Below are 13,365 nucleotides of genomic sequence, written 5' to 3'. Positions count from 1 at the left end.
TTATTCACACAAATTTAATAAGATATATAACAACCGTTTGGTCCATAAATATTTAAGGAGAAATAGCTTCTATACACCATCTTTATCAAGAAACAGGGAAACATGGACAATCTTGATAGAACACTTACTGTACTCAACTATCAACACGATGATCAATATATAAGATTCTTGGATTTACCAACTATATCTCAAAGAGTGCACAAATGCTTTCTATGACATCGCTGCCCCCTTTGAACAGGATACACCATAAAAAGATCTTCAGATATAAGATGCAAAACAGTACAAAACTAGTGTGGCGTCGAGAGGATGTGAGTCAGTCAACAAACAACACATAAATCCTGAATTTCACAACCTTTTCTTCCAAGTTATAGCATAAGGCACATAGTAGAACTGAGTGAGGCATCCACTCTTTGAAGCAGATCTAGAGTAACACTTTGTTCTACAATAGAACAAACTGTGACACTTACAACAAAATGTTTTTAGCCACCCCAGTAAAGATTTGCTCACTATCTCTCCTCTCCACTTCCAGCCAGAAGAATAATGGTTTTGGTCTGTTCAGTGGCAATTGTCTGTTAAGAAAGGATAAAAATGACCCAAAACAATCGAAACAGGGAGATTGATTTATCTTCTCACTGGCTACCTGTAACAGCTTGACTTGGTCTGAGGTCAGCTGCCTGCCCCGCTGCTCTACTCTGAAGCATCTCCTCACTCCTCCCCTCCGGTCTTCTCAAAAATTACATTGTTACCCTGAGCAACATGATAATAATGCACTTTCGCTGGGCGGTTTGTTGTCACTGTGCAATTGAATTGATCCGTAATTCCACGGGCACACTGATTTGAATATCGTGAATCAATGAACAGATTTGTAAAAGTGCTCGTATGATGTAAACAATCTATTAAATAGTGCCCCGTTAACTGTGGTCCAATCAGAATTTCTCTTTCGTTTTCTTGTTGAAAGCTGTCTCTAATATCTATGTGACTCCACTACAGGTTGAAAAGTTACCACTGTACAGATGGACAGATTTACTCAGCTCTTAAAAATTCTATCACAGTTGAGGTGTCAAAACAAAATGCATGTTGAAGTTGTAGCATTTACTTAGCATATGAGTTGTAATGTTTGGGTTCATTTTTTAAGTTTAACATTTATCTCGGTGTAATAGGTCTGTGGTCTATTACATCTGAGCCCAAAGGCTGAAACAGTCTGAAGATAGATCTTGGTTTTCAGTTACATTTAATAGCACATTCTGCAAAATCTTTCAATATTTCCCCGTGTAAGGAAAGATACTGATTTGCACATACATAGATTACTTAGGGTAAAAATTCAAATGATTTGAAATCAACTTGTAAATGATACAGAAAGTATTTGAAACTGCTAAACTGTATCTCTTTCAAATCATGACGAGAAATGAAATAAAATGAGGTACAATGATCCAATTTCTTCAACAAAATAGTTCCACTTGGGGTCTGTCCAAGATTGTTGAACCCTTTTAGTTAAAATTTCAACACCGTCCACATCCAAATGTCCCATTCGCAAAAATCAATCACTGCTCTCTGTATTTCACTACAGACTCAGCTGCCAAGCGTTTGCAAATGCTACACATCAAAATAATTTCTTTGTATTTAAATGTTCTTGTTGTGTGTACAGCACAGTACTCTCTATTCCAATGAGCTGTCTCTGGTTTCTTAAAGGTGTCATTTCAACAACAAAAAGAAAAATCAAAAATCAAGTTGTGAACAAAAAACAATGAGTCTGCTAGAGCTGACGCGTTAGAAAAGGTTTGTCAGGGTAGTTTGTGAAGGGCTCCCCGAATCATGGCTGTCCAAGCTAGAGGTCACGGAGGTCACTACTGTGATTGAGGGATTGGTCAGGTCTGTAAGAGTGGCCGCGCTGGAGGGGGGGCTCAGTGCTCCGCTGTCGGATGAGGGCGGAGGGAGAGAGGAGCCGTCAGCCTTATCAACACCCCCATTCTCCTGTCGCAAAACGTTCCTTCTGAATTTGGCTCTTGCGTTTTGGAACCAAACCTGCAAACCAATTCCCAATGGCTTTACTTTTGTTTATGTCTTAGTCTTAAAGAAAATAATTATCAAATTATGCCTCTCCTGCTTTTCTCTACAATACAATGGTTACGTATTTGGTTGATATCACAATGTGCTTAATTAACTACAAGATTCTCCACAGTTCAGTACAATCGGTAGATTAAAATGAAATAGGCTGCTGGTTTCCTCCCCACAATTATGGTCTTGAAGAGTAGTATTTTTATTTAAACAATAGCAATAATTACCAACTGTGCTTGCTAGTCGGATATTTGACCTGTGGGAATTATTGTGAAAATGTTGCTTTCACCACAGCATGTTTTGTTTGAACACTATTTAACACTACTTTTTTTGTGCACTCTCTGCATATTAACATGAACTGCACTAATCACCCTCCAAGAGTTTTGGAAGTCCCCCATCCTGTCCTTCATAAACAACCCCTGACCCCCTTCAGATCTGCACAGAAGACCAAACAACCCCTAGATACAAAACCAATGGAAACAGAGGACCAAACTAAGCAGAAAAGATGACTTTGATGGATTTGAATGTCATGATCAAATAAGAGTGTCATGGAACATGAGGACAGGGGCGACAGTGACGAGACGGTCAGCAATGGCCGCTTACCTGCAGAACTCTTTTGGTGAGGCCCGTTTTTTGGGCCAGCTGCTTCAGGTCCTTGGCGTCAGGGTTGTGGTTGATGGCAAAGTAAGACTTCATGGTGCGGAGCTGGTGGTGCTTGAAGGAGGTGCGCATGCGCTTGGTCTTCTGTGAGGGAGGGTAGGCCTGCTGGTCACGGTCCAGATGATCGGCCTCGTTCTCGTTACAACCTGGGAGAGAGAACGCCAAGAGGTTTGTCAGGAAAACAAGCCAGCAAGGAACAAACCAACTGCTTGTTAAGGGTTAGGGTTCAGGGTGCAGGGGGGGGGGGGGGGGATTCATAAATTAACGGGACTCCATTGTGATTTAGCATTTTACATTAGTGTTTGATTTATTTCCTTCATCTTTTTCATCTTAACTATATTAAGCCATTGATGAATTTAGGCCTGATTGAAGTGGAATTTAGGGGAAAGGCCATCATGCCCCATATTTTAAACAGATTAGTTTTGCTTATCAGATAACTTTTATAAGCTTAAAGAGAACACAAAATATTCTAAATTTGTGGTGAAAAATAAATAAAAAACAAGCACAAAAGAAAGCTTGTCAAAACGTATCAAGACATATTAATACAATTTATTAAACAATAGTAATCGTTATAGCTCTGTTTTTTTGCCTATTTTTTAAGTATGTGGTAGGGGTCACCCCTAGTGATAAGTGCTAGATGGATGCGTCAGCAACCTCCCTAACGTATACAAATTGTATGTGCATATTTTGGACAAAACATTCATGTTTCTGTCCAAGTGTCTACTGCGTGTCTAAAATTATTTTCCCACGATGTCCACATTAGCAAATAAACACTGATTTGTGGCAAAAAGCCATTTTTGACCAGTTGACGGTGCGTTACTTTCATTCCGAAACAATCCACCAGGGGTCTCTACAAGTAGGCCTAAGCAAGCAAGCATGCAAAAGACAGCAGGGTTGGAATTGAGCTCTGGAGTTAAAGTCTCGTGAAAACATAACGAAACGTTGACGTTCTTAGTGGCAAGAAACACAGGATATGCTCAATGCTGCTACCATAAAAACAGCCGTTTTAAGCAAATAAATAAGATACATTATGTAGGATGTATATAGACCATAATGTTCACGAACAATGTATGAACTAGTCCGATGTTTTATTGGAGAAATAATCCAAAACCACAGATCACTTGATCAGATAGGTTGTTCGGTCGTAGATTAAGATTAACACCCAGTTGTTTTAAACTATTCATTGGGTAATATGGTTTTATGTCCCTGGACTTTTATAGTTGTGCTATATAATTATTTTGACGAACGAACTTGAAATCTTGTAGCTTACCATATTCACAAAATGCTCAGTTTGAAAAAAATAATTGTATATGTTTGACTACTAACCTATATTAAAACATGATAAATCAAATGCATTGCCCTGACATTTACAAAGAGTAGGCCTGTAATCAAAATAACATAATTTCAACGTTCAGAATCATTTTGTTCTCCTAAATAATTTACCGACATTTGACAAACACCCCTGTGTTCATTTGAGATCGGATTCATTGTAGGCTAATCCTTTGCCTCGGCGTCTGAGAACTGTGCTGAGAACTGAGTATGATTCAGAACTAGTTGGAGGCCAGGGATTCCAACGTCACCTTCAATTAACGAGAAACAATTAACACGCAGATTGCCCTTATTCGTCTCTATTCATGAAGAACAGAAGGAACTTGGCACACAATGCCAAACTTTCTCAACCGGATAGTAATTGTAAAAAGGAGCAACAAAGGAGACGCTGCAGGACTGGATTCTAACATTCAGCGTCTGAATGCCATTTTCAACCTAAAATTAACAGTAATGTAGGCTGTATAACGAGTATTTGTGAGGAGGCAATTTTCCCCATAGACAGACAATCGAAAGATTACACGTTTAGCGGCGGTGCATTTAAGCAACGATAGCAAATTACCGTTGTACCCCCTGCACGTGCGTAGGTCACCAGTTCACGTTCATGTGTATAGCCATGTTACGCATTCGATGACCTAATATGACTCTTAATTATAAACGCCGATCGAAAGGCTGGGGAATGAAGAGGTCAGTTTTCGATTGATGTAAAGCTATTCCTGATGGTAGAGATGGTGGAGATTTGTTTATAAGTCCAGGCCTGGACATTTTTAGTGACGCATAATGACGCTGACATTTTTTCACCTCAACATTGTAGGCCAAAGACAGCCTATATCTCAGGCAGTTCACACATTTGAACAATGCACACAACAAAGCAAGATTTGTAGTTTTGACATTCCCAAATGATGCTCGCTGTATCGCGTAGGCCTACATTTTGAGCTGTTGGGAAACAATGCCTTGAGTGTACAGATTGTTTACAACATCTCAAGTCCTCAACCAAGGCCCTCACCTGAGTTGTAGCTGGCGATATCTATCCCCATTGCGGGACTTTTCCTTTTCCGCGGCCTTCCTTTCTGGGCTGTGCCGGTACCATTGAAGTAAGGCAGAGACAGGCCTCCGCCCTTCCCTGCCAGCTCGGCGTAGTTGAGTTGCGGATGGTAGTCCCCCTGGACCAGAGTCTCGAAGTGTACTCGGCAGTACACCAGGCTATCCTTCATACCGAAGTGGTCGCCCGTAGTGAGGGTCTTGTTGCACGTGGTGCATGTGAAGCAGCTGAGATGGTACACCGAATCCCGCGCTCGCATAACCATCTCCGACGCAGATATCCCGAGATGGCAACGTGCGCACCTTTGCACGGAGAACCTTCTGAAACAATGACACAACTGTTTAAAATTAAGCTTAGACCTTATACCTGTCCTTAGACCGTATCCGTAATCTAGACGCACACATAGCCTATTTGTATTTTAATCTGTTAATGATCCACACACTGTGGTTTATTTTTCAATAGGCTGGTCGGCTAGTTCACGAAGATAACTGGAAAATCATATAATATCCTATAGGTATTTTTGTTGTTGTTCAAGTATTCAGTGGATTAAACAATGACCAAAATAATATATGCCTACATGGCCTAAAAAATTAGCTTTTGTATGTGTTTTGCAGTGTGTCTGTCTGTCTGTCTGTCGGAGAGAGAGAGGGAGAGAGAGAGAGAAGAGAGAGAGAGAGTGTGTGTATCAGCGTGTCAGTGTACGTGTGTATCATGTGTTTCTGCCAAAATGTGTTTGTGTCAGTGTGTATGCTGTATGTTGTTAAATAGTCTACATGATAACATAAACATAACATTATTTTTCTTACCTGTAGTAATCCTCTTTGCAATAGATGCTCCCATCCTTTGCAAAACACGTTAGCTCCGACTCCAGAGCGAGTTTACATTCACAGCATTTGAGACACCGTAGGTGCCACTGTTTATCCACGGCAAGGAGGTAGTATCTATCCGAGATCTTACCCCCGCAACCGGCACACAAGGCGGGCTTCTCTGGGCTCATAGAAGGCATTGTCTGGGAAACAGACACGAGAAAATTAAATATAATGTAAGACTTTACACATACATATAGTTAGTCCGTTGAATTGTAGCTGTCGTAATTCATAGTCAAATTGTGCAGGCCTGGCATAACTTTATTTGTCGTATAAATTTGGTAAATGGTACAGACAATTGTGTGCGTGAGAAACTCATCCTATCTGACAAAGTTAGGCAAACCCACATGATTTACGTTTTGCTGAAAAATGATGTATCCAGAGAAATCCAATGAAACATTGGCTACTTAAACAGGGCCCAATTGCAGAGATTAGGCCCACATTTCCTTACAGTTATGTGTTCTCTAAAGGTACCATAAGAATCTTACAAATAATATCGGTCTAATACAAGAAAAACAACAGTTATACAAGACACTGTCGTATTAATAATACAAATGGTCTAGTATTGATTATACTGCCAATAATTGCATAGGCTTATCTGGCTCATAACTAAGACTAAAACTGCAAAAAAATTGAACTGCAAACATTTAAAATGAATACTATTAGACCTAGGCCTACCACTAGGCCTACTAATATTAACACCATTACTATGAATAGAAACAATATAATGGTGCTTGTATGTTGTCTTTTTTTTTGTTGCATTGACCTAATTCGTAATTTGTTTTAATAAGATATCTAATATATTGCATAGACTGTTACTAGCGAACTTAATCGTAAATGTAATTAGAGGAAATGTAGGCTATACCAAATAAGGTCCAATTCTTTACTTTTTTTATAACATGCAGAATCTGATTCTGAAAATGTTTTTCGTCTATGACACTTAATTGTTGACATACTCCCTGTAGCCTCAGTGAAAACAAAAATGAAATAGAACTTATATGAACTGGCAAAAACTGACCTTAGACGTCCACTAAAAACAGTAGCCTATCTTAAGGCTTTTCAGATTTATTAGCAAATCAACAATTAAGTTGGAGGCGATAAAATGCAAGTCTGCTTTACTCTTACCGATTCTCTACCATTTAGCTGCACGCCTTTAGCCAGACGCGAGTCCGTTTTCGACCTCCTCTCCATCTCCTCCATGATTCCTTGGATATGATCCCCGGAGATCCCGTGGAAAAGCATGACTCCTGGATGCAATGTGCAACTGCTCGCTTCTGCCTTGCAGCCCACAACTTCCATAAACAGCGTTGCGCCCCGGACTCTCAGCGCATCCGACTGACTCTGAGGCGAAAGAGGTACACACACACTAGTTCTCAACTCAGCTCCCCTCAAATGGCAAACTAAAAAAGGTTACAACTTGGTGGAAGAGACGTGGGAACACCGTGGTGACGAGGACAGCTTTCCCCTCCGTTATAGTCAAAAAGGTATAGTCCAAATGGTACGACAGTCAGTAAAAACGTTGTAATGGTTAAAACTGCAAAAATAAAATGTTTTTGTTTTCTCTCGACAGTCCCACCGATGTCTCGTTAGGGTTCCGTGTGCTTGAAGGTCAGGTTGTGACTGCCTGAATTTGAGAGCCGTGTCCTATTTGTGAAGAGAGCAAAAGCCTGCCCAGTTTGGATAATTTGGTAGGAGGAGTTCTCCCTCTCTCTATTGCCACTGATTTCTATTCACCAACAAAGAGCTGTCACTCTTCTTTCAAACCCCCGGTGCTGGCTGCGCGAGCATGGAGAATCACTTTTTGGTATTGACATTTTCATTGTTTTTAATTCCATTTGGTTAAAAAAGAACTAAGAAACCAGTCAGGTAGGAGTGGTCGAATTAGCAGAGCTTGTATTTTACGGTTTTACAAATATAGTTTGAAATATTTTCGATTTATGAACATGATGACATTCGTTTTTCCAAAGTTTGGATTATAGTTTTCAGTATTGGGTTAGTCTATGTTCACCTGTAAGTGATAGGATACATTTCCCAAACGTTTCAATGTAATATAGAATGTAATCGTTGCTGCAGTTGGTTTGAACTTGCATGTTAGCCCATAACGCCCTTAGAATTAAACTATTACTTGCACAATTAAATACAGTGTGCTGTGTCACTCCATATAGAGTTTGATAACGTATAAAAACTCTTGTGTGTGCGTGTGTGTGTGTGTGTGTGTGTGTGTGTGTGTATGTGTGTGTGGATGTGAGTGTGATGGATAGGCTGTTGGGTGGGGCAGTTCAGTTTACATTAACCAAGAAATAATTTTGCCTCGGTTTACAAAAAATGGACCCAGTTAATTAAAACTCAACGCATAAGCATATACAATTGCAATGAGCACTTCAGGCAACGTTATGTAAAATCAGTATGCTATATGCCTTTTTTAGTATTTTTTTTAGAACTGAAGACGTGTCGTGTTTATCTATCTGTAAACGAGACGCATGCTTCCATTCAATTCGTTAGAGCTGTAATTAGGGTAACCATTAAAACTAGATCAATGCATGAATGAATGTAGGCCTGTTCTAGACACTAATGGCTACCGACTGTCTGTTAATTAACATATACCTGGTATTTTATTGAAGAGGTTATTGGATAATATAGTAAAGAACTTGATTATTGCTTGGCGTCGCAATAGCAATTGATTAGCTTTACAAAATTAATTATATAATTTTGCTCAATTTTCTCCATAGTCTGTGTAGGCAAAAAAATATGAACGTTTTGACTGAATTACCGTAGCCTAGGAGTAGGCCTTTTTTTTGGATCTTTACCAAATCCGGACAAACGATTAAAAAAGTAATTAAGAAATCAAAGTTTATGTTGGTTTGCCTTAAAAAATAACAAAAGATAACTTGTTCGTTTATGCCCGGATAGAAAAAAAGAGGCAATTATGGTGCCACTGCCGGAGGTGATAATACTATCGTCAAATCCAATAATTTTAGGATGTGTTACATTTTCATTTGTTCTCAAGGTCAAAAGTCGTGCATTTAATTGGGTCCTCTAGATAACGCCATTTGGAAACGGCTAAACTTTCGTCAAGGTGGATCCGCTGACAGCCCTAGACTTCATTTGCGCTCCGTCAGTTTCTTACCACCAACCACTGAGTGGTAACAAGACACACAGAATTTATTTTTACTTAGACAAAGAAAACAGAAGCGCCAGAGGAAACTGATTCCAGCTCACTCCATGTGACATTTGCGAGTCTATTTCGTGCAAGACATATGCATGCAGCCGAGGCTACGACCCCAGTCCACTTTGATACGTATTTTATCATGGTTGTATTGCTAGGCCTAGGCTAATTACAACGTGAGCTGATTTTTTTTACTCAGAAAGGTTTGACTTCAGAATTCAGAATGTTCCCTAAACCCTAGAAGCGTTTGCCTCTGTAGCCTGCAGCAATGACATTTCATTGAAATGAAGAGGGATTAAAACGTGTCAGTGTGTGCACGCGCTTTCCATGTGTTCAGATGAGAAGGTAGCCTAAATTAACGGATGTAAATGTACAATGTTTTGTACACACCTAACAATAGGAGAATATACAATATAGACTTGTCATGTGCCTTGTTGGATTGCGGTTTCTAACCTTTAGGTTTAGGACATTAAATTGAGCAGTTAACCCTAATTTAATGCGCAATGTCGGCTTGATTTTTGAGAAAATGCCCATTGACCGTGCAGTATCAGTCATATTCTGTCTAATATATTCTTATCAGTTGCCCATTTTATTTTGATTGAGCCTATGACAGTAGAACTAGAGGCTCATGTGTCATAATGTTTTATCAGGGAAAAAAATACGTAATTTTCATTTTTAAATGGTTCCTTCAGTTTAATTTGGGTTGAAGTTGGAAGCAATTTAAAATATTCCGACAAATTCTATTCTCGTCCGCTGTCATTGCCTTTCCTATGCAGCCTGCTAGGCCATACTTTGCAGAAAACCAGATGCACTAGCCTACAGTCCATTGTAGGCAAACCGTGCAGTGTCTTATCAATTCCAACCTTGATTTTCTTCCAAAACTAAATGTTGACCATGAACACTGTATTCAAAACAACACCGGATAAAATCCATGAGCGCCTCAAAAGTGACTTACTGCCTCAATCGTTCATATGTCTGAGTAGGCTACATCATGTTCACTCTAACTTTGTTGTTTCTATTTCTTCTATTTCTTGCCCGTGTTTATAAATCTATTATTTGTCATCGTGTGACAGAAAAGACGCAAATGAAGCCTAAAATGGTGCTTACCTGTAACTGAAGTCACGTCGTCCGTGTAGCCTAAAACGTCTGTCGAGAAAGGCGGTTGAACTGTTGACTGGGAAGAGAGGAGATAGCAGAGATTCTGCCGGTAGATGGGGGTTGCTCCTTGTTTTTTTTTTGCGGTCCCAGTGAGTGTCAATTAAAACAAACCCGCCGCTTGGCGAGAATATAAATATTCGACTCCCTGGCAAAAAAAAACTCACACTCACGAATAATGAGAAGGTGTTTGCGTCGATGTTCATAAGAGGAGACCAAACATATAGGCGCTTCATTATAAATGTGTCCTACATCTGTTAATATATAATATATATAATTCAAGTTTAATACCTTTTTATAGCCCAATCTTTAAAACGTGAATCATATCGTCTATGATGATAATTAAGGAAAAAGAAAGGAATCCGTCGATTGACAACCAGAGTATATTCTGATCCAACACACACACACACACACACACACACACACACACACACACACACACACACACACACACACACACACACACACACACACACACACACACTAATACATTGACTGTGAATAAATCAAATATTTGAATTTATTATTATGTGCAATTAACGTGGAATGTCTGTGCAGATAATTTAATGTAGTTCCGTTATTAAATGGTTAGGCTACCGAAACGAAAAACATACGAAAAACATACCTGCACTCTGCAATTGAATGAGTTAGTGGCAAACATAGATAATGTGTTTTCCATGAAAAGATGCGCTTATCAATACAGTTTTTTGCCTCCAAACAGAAACAGGCTACTTCAAATCAGTTAATACGGCCCTAATAGAAATGGTGTCGATAAGTGACGATACGGAAACAGTTGGGTGTATCATGTCGGTGTCCCTGAACGCAGAGGTGTGTGTCACCTGCAGCATCCCAATTATGAAATGTCATATTATGTGTGTCGCACAGCCCTCGGGCAAAGTGCTCCACGACTGTGGCAATTTCGCTCTAGGTCGTTTTATTCTGAGGTTACGGCGACTGAAAGCATAGGATGCTGTACATACCACAGATAGAAAACGAGATTTCCTCAAAGTAAACGGTTTACATTGGGCCTATTACCTGTGTATTTACAGGAGTTTAGAACCTACGTCATGCTTAGCTCATCCACCTGAATTTGGAAGAAGTAGGCCTACAATGTCCTAGTGCAGTTTCCTTTGTAAATACATATTTAGGTCTTTATCAAATTATTTTATGTAGGGGCCTACATCCGTTTACTTTTTCCCAGAATTGCAATGGCCTGCTTGCAACACGGTTGCAATTGCGAACGTGCAATATTAGTTTAATGTAAAAGAATAATCTAATAAAATCTTACATGAAAATCGACAGTATGTTCTTCTTCTTATTGATTTGATTTCCCCATGCTAAAGAATATGTCCTTATTGTGGGGGTAGACGTAAAAAGCTTGCAGGCGTATGAAGCAGTTGTTGCCCCACATTTGCAATCAGTTGAAATGTGATCAGCCGGCGTTTGCGGTTTCACGAGCCAGCACCGCTACAAAGACTGACACTACATACATTTAATATTATCATATTTGATGGTGTATTATTCTGCTAACAGATTTGACTCTGCTTCTTCCGCTTGGTTGACATCGCAATGTATCTCATCAATAATGCAACGACATGGATCCATTTAGCTGGGTACCACAACATGAGCTGCACGCGCTGCCTTTCAGAGCATGATACTCAGCCTGCGGAGCGTGGGGTCTTGCACAGCCTGTCTCGTCTAGATATTTCTGTGGGGCACAGAGCAGTACCACACGGCTAGGCTTGCTTTGGAAGCATCATTTCGGGGTCACTTCAAGTGACACACCACCTCATCGAGCATCCATCCCATAGTAAGGACGAGGAGGCGAGGATGAGGAGTGGAGAGAGGGGGAAGAGAGGCGCGAAGGGGCTCTCCCTCCACCACAGCGCTGGGACATACACAGGGTAAACACTGGCGAAGAGGAGGGGAATGAAGGAGAGATGGAAGGAGGAGTGGAGAGGGGAGGGGAAGTTGCTCACTGTACAGTTCCCCTCTGTCACATGAGGCGGTCTGGGTGGATGATGAACTATCCTGGAAATATTTACAAACACAGAGAGGATATGGCTGCCTTATTCAAACCAGGCAGGATTAAAAAAAATAAAGAATACTATACAGTGACTCTGATTCGATATTACTTCTCTCACTTCCTCTCCTTTTCTTTCTCCTTTCCTCTTCTCTCCTCTTCAGTTTTTTCCCCCTCTGCATTTCCTCTCTCTCTCTCTCTCTCTCTCTCTCTCTCTCTCTCTCTCTCTCTCTCTCTCTCTCTCCCTGTCTTTCTCTCTCTCTCTCTTTCTGTCTCTCTCTCTCTCTTTTCTTTTCCACTCTCACATCCCCCCTCCCTCATTCACTCTCCTCCCTGCTCTGCTCTGCTGGAGCTCAAATCACAGCCCCCTGTTCCCTGGCAGATGGAGGATAGCAGAGCGAGCTCTTAACTAGCCAGCCTGAGTCTCTGCACACCAACTGCTGCCTGCCTGCCTGCCTCCCGAACAGGTCCGGCACGCCGCCACATCTACCCCCCCCCCCCCCCGCCCCTCCCAGCCCCAAGCTCTCAACCCTCAGCCCCCCCACCACCCTCTCCTCTGGGACTCCTATGAAGGAGACTCGGTCCCCCCTGTGGGGATGGCTTGGTAGTCCCTATCTGGCCACACTGGCAAGGACAGAAACATTGTGAATACCCGTCCTTCATTTTTTGTCTCAAGGGCAAAAAAGAAAAGAAAAAAGAGCTCACATTTAGATATATTCCCTCTAACAGACAACCAAGTCAAATACATTTTTTTTCTTCCCAAAGTCGTTCCGTTCGATGCACAAGCCCGATGTCCGAAGCCCCCTGTGTTTTGGCTCATCTGTACAGGCCAAGATGTAACCTGGCACAGTGGTGACCACCAGTTGAGAACTGGGGAAGAGGAGCCCTACTGGTCCGGTGTGCTATTCACAGCCCTGTCCAAAGGAATCTGGCGCGCTGACTGTCACTCAGTAGCAGTGTGGTTTTTTGTTGTTCTTAATTCTACCACAGGGAGCTGGTTGTCCATCTGACCAGTGTGGAAGCTCTGCCCTCGGGCCAGATGACATTGTCTCTGTTGCACGACCAGTCGTTG

At 41.0% G+C, this 13,365-nt stretch overlaps 1 protein-coding gene across 1 annotated transcript; it reads right to left on the bottom strand.

The window, feature by feature from the left end:
* Window positions 1–41: 41 nt before the first annotated feature.
* lhx9 (LIM homeobox 9) lies at window positions 42–7,546 on the bottom strand. The gene is made up of 5 exons (XM_084693083.1): window positions 7,075–7,546; window positions 5,890–6,092; window positions 5,048–5,403; window positions 2,659–2,861; window positions 42–2,022 (listed from the first exon to the last, which is right to left on the bottom strand). The coding sequence occupies exons 1-5, from the start codon at window positions 7,246–7,248 to the stop codon at window positions 1,768–1,770; spliced, it is 1,191 nt and encodes a 396-aa protein (XP_084549209.1). The 5' UTR covers window positions 7,249–7,546; the 3' UTR covers window positions 42–1,767.
* Window positions 7,547–13,365: the final 5,819 nt, after the last annotated feature.

Source organism: Hypomesus nipponensis, chromosome 26 (genome assembly GCF_054491055.1).
Source record: "Hypomesus nipponensis isolate SF chromosome 26, ASM5449105v1, whole genome shotgun sequence".
Taxonomy (NCBI): Eukaryota; Metazoa; Chordata; class Actinopteri; order Osmeriformes; family Osmeridae; genus Hypomesus; species Hypomesus nipponensis.
Note: the sequence above shows the minus strand (reverse complement) of the source record. Positions and strands in the feature narration are given on the sequence as shown.